Source organism: Bidens hawaiensis, unplaced genomic scaffold, assembly GCF_021521415.1.
Source record: "Bidens hawaiensis isolate Kalapana, Puna unplaced genomic scaffold, B.hawaiensis_p1.1 tig00007933_1, whole genome shotgun sequence".
NCBI lineage: Eukaryota > Viridiplantae > Streptophyta > Magnoliopsida > Asterales > Asteraceae > Bidens > Bidens hawaiensis.
In genome coordinates this window covers 371,263-382,882 of record NW_027491552.1, presented here as the reverse complement: position 1 = coordinate 382,882, position 11,620 = coordinate 371,263, and the positions used below count along the sequence as shown (strand labels likewise).

At 38.5% G+C, this 11,620-nt stretch overlaps 1 protein-coding gene across 1 annotated transcript; it reads right to left on the bottom strand.

Moving 5' to 3' along the window:
• Positions 1-9,992: 9,992 nt before the first annotated feature.
• Positions 9,993-10,397, bottom strand: LOC143636423 (uncharacterized). The gene has a single exon (XM_077104020.1). The coding sequence runs from the start codon at positions 10,395-10,397 to the stop codon at positions 9,993-9,995; it is 405 nt and encodes a 134-aa protein (XP_076960135.1).
• Between the last annotated feature and the right edge of the window lie 1,223 nt (positions 10,398-11,620).

Sequence of the window (11,620 nt, the reverse complement as noted above, 5' to 3'; positions counted from 1 at the left end):
TGTAACATATATAGGTTCATATGTAACCAAATTTATTCAGTAATGCATTTTGTAAACGAGCCAAGTAATGCATTTTGTAAACGAGCCAAGTAATGCATTTTGTAAATGAGCCGGGTATGCTCGAGTTCGAGCTCGGACTTAATCGAGCTAGCTCGATCTCGGCTCGTTTTCTTTATCGAGCTGAAAAATTGAGCGAAATAATATATGTATAATTTTTATTTATTTATTTCTTGGTATGATATTATTATATATAGTTATTAAACTTTAGGTTTTAATTTAAACGAGCAGAGCTAACGAGTCAAGCCAAGACCGAGCCGAGATGACCCTGGCTCGAGCTCGGATCGTTTAGAAATCGAGCCGAGTTGAGCCGAGCTCATTTAGAATCGAGCTTTTTCGAGCCGAGCTTTTTTCAAGTTATTTTCAAGCGAGCTGCGAGCCACAAGCTTTTTGAAAAGCCTTACATGTTTTTCTTTATCGAGGTAACCCAATGATAAAAGACGACTTGAAGACAACGTTTGGTAACATAAGCCCAATATCTCTTATTTTGGGGAAAACTCGTCGTCCGAGTGCCCACTGCGATAAAACCCGGTTGAAACTGAATTTGAACTTGAGTCCTGGGTTTTGACTTCTGAATTCATCTTAAATGTAGATTGGTTGAGGGGCAAGCAAAATAATAATAATAATAATAATAATAATAATAATAATATTGCTTTCCAGCTTTTAAAGCTTTTGTTTGGGCTTCGATCAATCACAAGATCTTGGACTGGAAAACTTATAATCTAAATGCCATTCTTCACATTACATAGAAAAATCACCATGAATTTGTGCATTCCAATTACAGTTTTGTCCCTGTTTATTATCATCATGTGGAGTGACATAAAACATATAAGAGAAACCCACTCCTATTTTCTAATTAGCATACAAACAATGCTGTTAGGTTCTATATATATAATACATGAGATGGGTGGGTCTTTATGCACAACACAATGGAAATCATCTTTAACATTGAAATAAGGTAATGAATTTCATTGCGTGGTATACTATTGGTTGCAAAAGCTTCGACCGCTTAGCCGCCTAGGTTGCAAAAGTTCCGACTGCTTAGCTACCGGTTGCAAAAACCTCCGACCACTTAGCCACCGAAAAAACGGTTGCAAAAGCTCCGACCGCCTAGCCACCGGTTGCAAAAACTCTGACCGCTTAAAATAAATGGTTGCAAAACCTCCGACCACTTAGCCACCGAAAAAACGGTTGCAAAATCCCCGACCGCCTAGCTATCGGTTGCAAAAACTCCGACCGCTTAAAATAAATGGTTGCAAAACCTACGACCACTTAGCCAACGAAAAAACGGTTGCAAAATCTCCGACCGCCTAGCCACCGGTTGCAAAAACTCCGACCGCTTAGCTACCTTTTCAAGTAATTATGTTTTTCGGTAGCAAATTTGCTAAATCGGTCGCTAAAATTGCAACCGGTTTTTTTCGGTAGCAAATTTTGGTCGCAATTGCTTATTTTTCTAGTAGTGATTGAAAATTGTTGTTGCCGACGCAGCATCGCGCGATACTAGTTATATTATAACTAGTGGTTATAGACTTCAAGGAGTGCCATTGGTACAAAAGAATAGCATTTGTTGTTTTAGATATTATTTACAAAAAAATTTACAATAGGTTACTACAAAAGTTGGACCCTTGATTTTTCAGGCATGCTTATTGTGTCTATGGTTAGAATTTTTTTCTGTTTGCTTCACTTTTTACAATTAAAGGTATCTCTAAGTACATGTTTAGTTGGATCACTTTCTAACTTTGTATGTAAATAATAGTAATTTACATGTAAGGCTGTAATCCATTACATGACTCATATCCCTTAACCTAATGTTTTAACCCTTGAGCCAAAATGCTTTATGGTTTCAAAGTCGTTATTTGATATAAGAGCGTTTTAGTCTCGTAAGTTATTCATAGAATAAATAAAATGGTTCTCACAAAGTTCTATTTAATGACATATGGACATAAAATGCCATGTCACCTTATAAATGTGTTGGTACGTTTAAAAATTGGCGCAACAGTCTACAAATCAAAGTGATTTGTGCGTACTTTTTTTCTCGTTAGTATAAAATAAAAATTCACTTTAACTAGAATGGCTTTGTAGTAATTTAATGCATACCATGTCGTCATCGGTTCCTTTGTCAAGAAGTTTTGCGAGAGTGACTTTGGCGTCTGAGGGCATGATTGTTTTTGGGCTGCTTAGCTCTTTCAATTGGATAAGACCAAGGTTGCAAAAGTCGCTAAGCGGACACTGGACGGTCGATTGGGGAGTTGAGTGTACTCGTAGTACTCGGGAGTACTCGGACATGTTAAATATAAAGAAAATTATTTTTTGGATATTATATATATGTCAAATATCATAAATTTACTAATATTTATAATAAAGTATGTAAAGATCCATATAAATAAAAGAAATAAATTTTTAAATAATAAATTATTCTAAGAATTGTTATTTATTAAGTAAAAAATGATATTTATTCTTTAATATAAAAGATATACGAGTTATGTTTTTTTAAGGCAAAATCAGCTCAAGTTCACCGACTAGATGCGATTCTGACTAAGGTTGACCACATTTAATCAATTCTTAGCAACTAGGTGGAATTAAAGAAACTCGCATCGGCGACATACCTTGTAGCGAGTACTCGGCCTTGATAACATACTTTTACAACATTGGATAAGACTATAAGGCGTGGATGTTATTTTACTTCCTATTTTGCAATGTCATGTCAGCGTCACGTCATACCTCATTTCACTCCATTCTTTTTCATGATATCATTGGGATGGTCACCAATTCACCACTCCTCCCCTTTTACAAATAAAATTATTAATATAACTAAAATAAATATGTTATAACTAGATTTAAAAATGAGATTACATTCATTAAAAAAGAATATCAAGAATAAAATTTACTTAATATTAAACCTATTTAAAACTTAAGATAAAAAAATACCTGACATAGTTTTAAAAACAAAAGTAGAGTACATATCATATGTTTTGTCTATATTCCCTACCAAACACCCCCTTCATTCGTCCCCAATTCTCAGATCCCACTATTCCGGAAACTATCATTCGTCATAAAAAATACAGAGTACGAAAAATATTTATTTACTTTAGTTTATTAAGTCTGTTGTTGCTATATAAATTAAATAGAAAAAGGCCAAAGTTCAGCGGCATTTTGAGTGTGGAAATTTCCAAGCAAAGTTCACCAACAGACGGCACCAAGAAGGATGGGTGGAGTTTGCCGTCGGCGCCGCTGGCCACGTGTGCCTGTTGGGCGGCAAATTGATATCCACTCCTGATAGTCTAACAACATTTATTCATGGTTAAATTTTAACTTTTAGGGTATATTAACGTTGTTAGTTACATGTTAATGTAAACATCAAGATCTGGCATTGAAGAGTTTATGGCAACAATGGTTCCAGTTGTTGATTATTGTTTCAATTTTCCTATGTTGTATTAAAAATACATACTATATAATAACACTGACTTTACGACAGTTTCTTGGTTCAATACGGTAGCTCAAATCTTGCTATCCAGAGCCCATTTATGCAATTAAACATAACAAAAGTGACACATGGTTAGACTTTTCTGCATTATGATGCTAGGCTGTCGCTATCTAGTAAAAAACAATTAATATCAGTTCTTAATCACCTAAGTAAGCTAAGGTAAGTAGGGTGTCGAACATAAGGAGTATGTGGTCAATGTAATCGTGTAACTAATTTATGATATTATGAAGTAATGAGTTTTAGTGCTGATCATACAAGCAATTAAGTTGGTTTTAATACTGATTAATCAAATTCACAAATTCTAGCAATTAACAAAGATGAATCATCCCCAGGGTTCAAGAATGTAATTTAATAGTTTCTCATGCAACATAACCGATTATTTATCCCAGACTAACTAAAGACTGATTAACGAGTTAAACCCAAGGCACCAACAATCGCTAACACACGACACTGGTTATCAAACGGTCCCTGCCAGTGTGACTCAACTAAGGGCAATTGTATGCTTGTTGTATTCAATCTAGTCAAATCAACCCTATGAGCAATTACTATAGCAACTAGCAAACTAATTGTTCTGATCAATGTAAACCTAAACCAATTGAATGCACAACAATACTAAATATCAATGCTAATATATCAATCAACGATAATTAAAAATTGTGTGTTCTTGGTTACATTAAAAACTGAATAAAATACAAACTTTACATCCTGGGAATGAATCAGAGAGATTAGCCGAGCCTCGACATTATGGGATCTTCAATTATGATAATATGGAACATGAATATAGCCTCGGTATGATCTGGAATGGTAGAATCGCCCTCTCTAAGCTCTGGAAACTGCATGGAACTAGTTCATGAATGTTAGGTTACAGGATGAAAACATAAAAAACCCTAACTTTCCCGTCTTCGTAACCCATAGCGATACACGATGGGGTATTCCGTGGTCCATCGCGTATCACGATGGACCATGGTCAACATTCTTTTTAATCCCATCGCGATACGCGATGGGTCTTCTCACCAACAATTAATTTTATTTTCTTCGTTTCGCGTGCTGGACGTCCCGGGTCTTCATCTTATGCCTCAACAGGTCCAAATTAGCTGCTTTAACGTCTGTGATCTGAAATACAATAGACACGTATGAAGTATCGAAGTTCCCATAATAGCAGTTAAAACTAGAAAATAAACGAACTAAAGACTATACAAATTAAACAACAATCACATCCCCACACTTATATTTTGCTTGCCCTCAAGCAAACTCTAAAGTAAACATTAACCTCTATCATAGGTATTTGAATTATCGCCATTAATAATAGTAAGGTTTAAGGTCATACCCAGTTTCCCAGACTGACAGTTTCTAGATTGACATCCCACAAACAAGGCTAAATGATGCTATAAAAACAATAGAGCGGCCCAGATGAGTGTACTTTGTTTCCGGTTAAGGCATACATGTTCATACCCCTTACACTATTAACACTCATCTCGGTTTAATATCCGGACTAGCAAAATATGTGCTAGTATATGTCTCTGCCCTTAAATACCAAATATGAGTCACAACTTAATAGCTTGTATGCCAGTCTTATCTCCACCTATTACCCACCGGTTGCATAAAGACTCAGACTAAGGTTTTGATGAGGCTTAGGTTTGGGTGCGAATTAGGCATATTTAGTGACTAATGTGGATAAAACCAGTTTTTACAAAAACACAAACAACTAATCAAAAACAAACAAACTGCTAATTACATAACTGAATATAAACATACTTCTTTTTGGCTTTTTGCTGGATTTTCAATTTTGTTTTTTTTGCACAACTGAAAACAATACACTGAAATAAATATATATACAACTCTGACATTCACATATTTACAATTCTACCAAGACATACATACATACATTGTGTACTATGCTCTACAACTGACTAAATACAACTGCATAACGAACTGGATTTCAACACATAGGGTTAAAATAAAATGAAGGCCAAGGCTGAAATGGTGTGTAATGTTCGATTTAGCCAATAAAAAGGAATAAGTTCCAAACGGGCTCCTATGATGATAATGCTGGGCAAGGAATTTTATTTAGTGGGGGGAAAGATGTATGTATGGGTTTCTAAAGTCTTAATCTCCATAAAGGTGGTGGTATTAAGATCTCGATAAGCATGTGACAAACAAGTTCATATTTTGTAAAACATACCGGTTTCCCTCAATAAACGATAAGACATGGTTTATATCTATAATATAATATGCGTATTAAGTATAGGGGCCATCTCACAATATGTCTGGAATTATGAGCTGCCGTTATGAAACATGTATATCCGTCCCCTTGACTCGTTATCCCCGCCTAAACGACCCCATTTTCAACTTCTCTTTTTGAAAACATTTGCGAGTAAAACTATCGAGAAGCTGAAAAACCAACCATGACCAGAAACCTATAACTTGGCATTAATGACAACAATTAACATTTAACAACTTTGGTTTCTGAATACTCTTCGAGGTACTATCGGGCTAAAATTTTTAAATTTCCCCCATCCCCACCTTTAAGGTTTACATTGTCCTCAATGTAAAAATATTTAAACAATTAATGAACATTTGAGGGACGATGTTGAAATTGACTGTTTAACAATTTCAAAAAAAAAAAGTCGGGGCTCTAATGTGATGGTTTTGCTAAACAATTATGCAATTACACTTTAAACATTCTAACTAATAAAAACAAAATAGATTATGAAACTGAAATCACCTGATATCATCGACAATGGAATGGTACAAACGGAATGCGAACTCTCATAAACACTCGTACACACTCGTCTCAACCAAATACCAAAAATTGACAGCCAAACCTGCAAAATCTCGAGACGTGTAGAAGCAAACTTCTCACAAGTGTAAGACATAAGTATTTTAAGAGTTATAAAAATGATTTTCTGTTAAATTTATTAAAACAATTACCGAGCCGAATTAAGTCATTTCATAATAAATTTTGTTAAACTAATTAAAAATGTTAAAAGACCTAATTCACTTTCGTAGGAATCACAATTTCATTTAGCGTATGCAACAAGCCTTTTAAACCCCCCGGTAGCCCGGGTGGACGAGTGAGGTTTCGTGAGGGTTTATAGTGAACTACACCCACAAAGTTCCAAATACAACAAAATATACAAATAAATCAACCTGACAGTCACAACAAAAGATATATATACATATAAGCCCAACAAGTTACCCATACAATATTCCCAATATAATATTAATATTATAAAGACCATGAGAATAAAAACAAAATAAAAGATAAAAATAAAGCAAAAGGGGTAACAAAAGTCTACTGTGCTGGTGGTGCATCCTCATTGTCGTCCTGTGGGCCCACAGGTTTCTCTATACATAAAATCAATGAAGGTGGGAGCGGTACCTGCAAAGTAACAAATAATAATCTAAAATAATCATCATGGCGAGCCAGGTGGGACCACGTCTCCTCGTTATGGGCCCGAGCCTCCTGCTTCATCGCCATCTGCTGCTGATATATCATCTCCAATGTGAGTGGCTACTGCGATGGCGGCTGGCGGAGGGGATATTGCTACTAAGGCCGCATCGGATCAGCACGTGCTATCGATGTGTCGGGACTCCCTGTTGTAATGCTACGGCAGCTGCTGAACCTGGAGGTGGTGGCACCTGTGGTCCCTGTCTGACCGGGACGAGCGTCGGCGGATCATGTAACTCGCAAATCTCAGCCCTCCGGGCATCCTCCAACCTGAAAACCTCTGTAACTGGGCCAGGCGTGAAGTACTGATTAAGATATCTCTCAAACACCCGAAGAGTCTGTGCGATCCTAGTAATGCACGAACCCAACGATAACTGGGCTGATGTACCCTGCAAAGTCCGCCCTCTGGCAAAAGATGTGAGGACTAGCATCACAATGTTGGCCTCCCTCTCTATAATGATCGACAGGAGGCACAACAGATCTAGGTTGCTACACTTTTCGCGGCTAGAATGACGACCAACGATAGCGTAAGCAACAATCCGATGTAAGTAGTGATGGACGGGGTCCCTGATGGATGATGCCACCACTGAACTTGAGTGGGCCCGTATGCGAAATGGCTCTCAAAATTGAGCTAACTGAGCCTCAGTCAACCAAAACTCTCGGTCTCGCTGTGACCACAAAGTATAGCCTCGGAAGCTCTTCAAGAACTCGAGAGTCTGAATCTCCTCCCGAGTATAATAACCCGTGGCCACAACAAAGTCCGGGACCAACATCTCATACACGTTTCGTCCAAGTGAGAACGGTGGCTGTGAATCGAAAAGTCGAATAGAACTCACGTGTGAGCTCGACGTATGAAATCGAGTCACACGCAAGCACCTGGGCCCACCGAACCGATATCAGGTCATGCAACATGGCCTTTACCCCCAGGGTACCCAAAAATCCCCAGTCAAAAGTCCTATGCCTAATGAGTTGCATACCTCGGATCCCGGTCAGCCTAGCATACTCATCAATCATAATGCCGAATTTGAGCACCATATGATACGTGCGTCGTCCATCTCCGTCAATCTCTTCTCGCTCGATGTCCGGAGTAATCGGAAACTCCGGACCATCATACTGAATAACGTGAGGTGTCTTCTAGGCTGCCGTATGAATCGAAGTGGCTCAGGCTCGCCTTGAGGAGCAGCAACGGGGCCACGGCGACTCGCACCCTTAGGCCGAGACCTCGGCCTCTTACACCTGGCGACACTTGACGATCCTGGAATATCTGACATATCTGTAAAATCAGAATGTTCAAGTTAGATATGTCAACAATAGACCGTGGCGACGACAATATAGCATTTCGGTCGTGGTTGTCCCACATAATAAAATAATGTTATAATAATAATAAAATAATAAAAATAAAAAATAAATAAAGATGGAAAATTTCGGGGACACTCTACATAGTAATTATAAAACCAGATTGTCTCGCCCGAATGAAGATTGAGTATGGGCGATCAATAAATTTTCAATTCAAATCCAAACTAACAACGAATCCCCACGAATTAACAAACTCAACAAAGGACTAAACCTGAACTATTAACATACATAAAACTATTAACAAACTGACGCGAACATAATAAACAAACTGATTGATTATCTCGATTAATGTTCAAACAAACATATTAAATGTCGGCAAAATTAATAATTAGGTGACGTGTCGGGTTTGGGATATAAAATATTAGTAAAATATTATTATAGAAAGTTCAAAAATTTTTAGTTTCGAAACTTCACCATCATTAAAATAATAATAAAATAATGATTTTTTATGCTTGAACTTAAAAATCTTGATTCATGACCACCTACGTTTAGCAAACCGAGAACCAAGTTTAACACACAATAATAACCAAACCTACAAACTAACCCGGCAACCGTATAAATTTCAAACTCCCCAACCAAAATACTGCCAACCCGACCCTACCACATAATCCAATGAACAGTAAAATAATTACAACCGCCTAAAACCCGCATCCCGTAATTACGTAAACCCATCATAAAAGAATAATATTAAATACGTACCTTGATGTCGGGTAGCATTAAATATAACAATAAAGATGGTGACTATAACGGTCGGCGATGGGGACGACGGTAACCGTAATTGTGGACGGTGGTGGTGAATGATGGTGATGGGGGATGGTGTGGTGGTGACTGGTAGTGATGGATGACGGCGGGGATGAAGATGGACTGTGAGATGAGGGTAGTTAGTGGTGACAGTGGTGGACGGCGATGATGGTGACTGGTGATGGTAGTGGACGGAGGTGTATCGTGGTGTTGGATGACGGTGGTGAATGGTGGCTGGTGGTGAAGGACGGCGATGATGGTGGTGAATGATGGTAAGCGATGGTGATTGTGTGAAGAGGAAGAAGAAGAAAGAATGAAGAAGAATATGAGACGGTTATTATAATTTTTTTTTCAGGATCCTCCATGACCCATCGCGATACACGATGGGTTAAATACACAAGGATCGCGTATCACAACCCAATTGGATTGCAATTAGGGTTTGGACGAATCACGATACGCGATTGGCATTGAAGGATACGCAATGCCGTCACAATATCAGGGATATTTATCTCCATCGCTATACGCGATGGTGCTGTGGAAAAGACCATCGTGTATCGCGATGGGTGTTTTTCACAGAAAGTTTCGCCCGAAAACGGGTCCGGACATTTTCTGACCCGGCCACTTTTCGGCATCCCGACATCACCCTGAACATGTTTCTGAACTCAAGACATACTTTTCGTACCTGGAAAGATGTGTAATTGACCAAACTCTTACTGAACTTCATGAATATGCAAGTCCACCAACAAGCTTCCCCACACTTGATGTTTGCTGCACAAAACTCGAGACAACAATTAATACAAGACTCAACAAAATGAAAGCAAACTGGACAAACACTTACAAACCCCGGGTTGCCTCCCGTAAGCGCTGAATTTCGTGTCTACAGCTCGACAATGCCTTGAACACTCAATTGTCTTCATAAACCGGTGAGGTAACAATAAAACTCACTGATTCCTTGTCCATGTTGTGAATGCCCTTCATTTCCAAGTATGGCTTCAATCTATAGCCATTCACCACTTGCCTCACATGGTCGTCAAAATCTTCAATCTCATACTGACCATGGTTTCCAACTTTAATAACCAAATACGGGCCCGTCCACTTACTTTTCAACTTACCCGAAAAAAGCTTCATTCTCGTGTTGTATAACCACACCTTTTGCCCAACTTCAAAGTTCTTTAACAAAATATTAGCATCATCAACCTTCTTCATCTTTAAATTGTAAGTGGATGCACAATCGTATGCCTCATCCCTTAACTCTTCAATTTCACACAAAGCCAACTTCCTTGCCTTACCTGCATCATCATTGTTCATGTTAACCTGTTTAGTAGCCCAATATGCTCTTTGTGCAATCTCTACCAGTAAATGATAATCCTTTCCATACACAAGTCTATAAGGGTGTTTTATAAGCGGTTCGGTAAGCCCGTAGAGCATCGGTTAACTTGGTTGACAAATCCTTGTGATCCGTCCGAACGCTTTTCTGTAAAATATGTTTAATTTGCCTATTGGAAACCTCAACCTGTCCACTCGTTTGTGGACGGTAAGGAATTGCAATTCTATGATCAACACCATATCGTTTAAGCAATTTTCCAAATTTAAAGTTTTTGAAATGAGACCCCCATCACTTATGATGGTTCGGGGGACTCCAAATCTAGAAAATATATTACTTTGCACAAAATTGCAAACGACTATGTGATCATTCGTTCTAGTGGCTATCGTCTCAACCCATTTAGACACATAGTCAAGGACAACTAGGATGTATAAGTACCGTGTGAATTCGGGAATGGGCCCATGAAATTGATCCCCCAAACATCAAAAATATCAACTACTAGGATCGGGTTCAAGGGCATCTCATCTCTCTTATAAATGCTCCTGAGTTGTTGACACTTTAAATAGTGTGTCACGAACTCGTGAGCATCCTTAAACAATGTTGGCCAAAAGAAGCCACTCATAAGGACTTTTCTAGCAGTTTTCTGGCCACTCAAGTGACCCCCAGACGCAGACGAATGCTCGTGTTCAAACACCGAGTGGACATCCTTCTCAGGTATGCATCGTCTAATCATCAGATCTGCCCCAATCTTGAACAAGTTCGGGTCATGCCAAATGTATTGCTTGGATTGTGACATCAAACTCTTATTCTTTCTCCTTAGCTTTTCACTTGTAACTTTACAGATAAGAATATGAGCAAACCAGGGATTATGTGAGACTGCCATAATGTCCTTTTCTCCATCTTCTACTATAATTCGGGACAAGTGATCTACAACAACATTCTCACTTCCTTTCTTGTCCCGAATCTCTAGATCAAATTCCTGCAGTAGCAAAACCCATCTTATGAGCCTCGGTTTTGCATCCTTTTTGTCCGTAAGATACCTAACTGAGTCATCCTTGACAACTTGGATGCCCTCTTTTTTCGGTACTGTCTATGTCGGGCTTACCCACGTGCTGTCCGAGATGGCAAAAATAATCCCAGCATCTAACCACTTCAGCACTCCTTTCTTCACCACTTCCCGCATGTTCGGGTTCAACCTCCTCTGAGC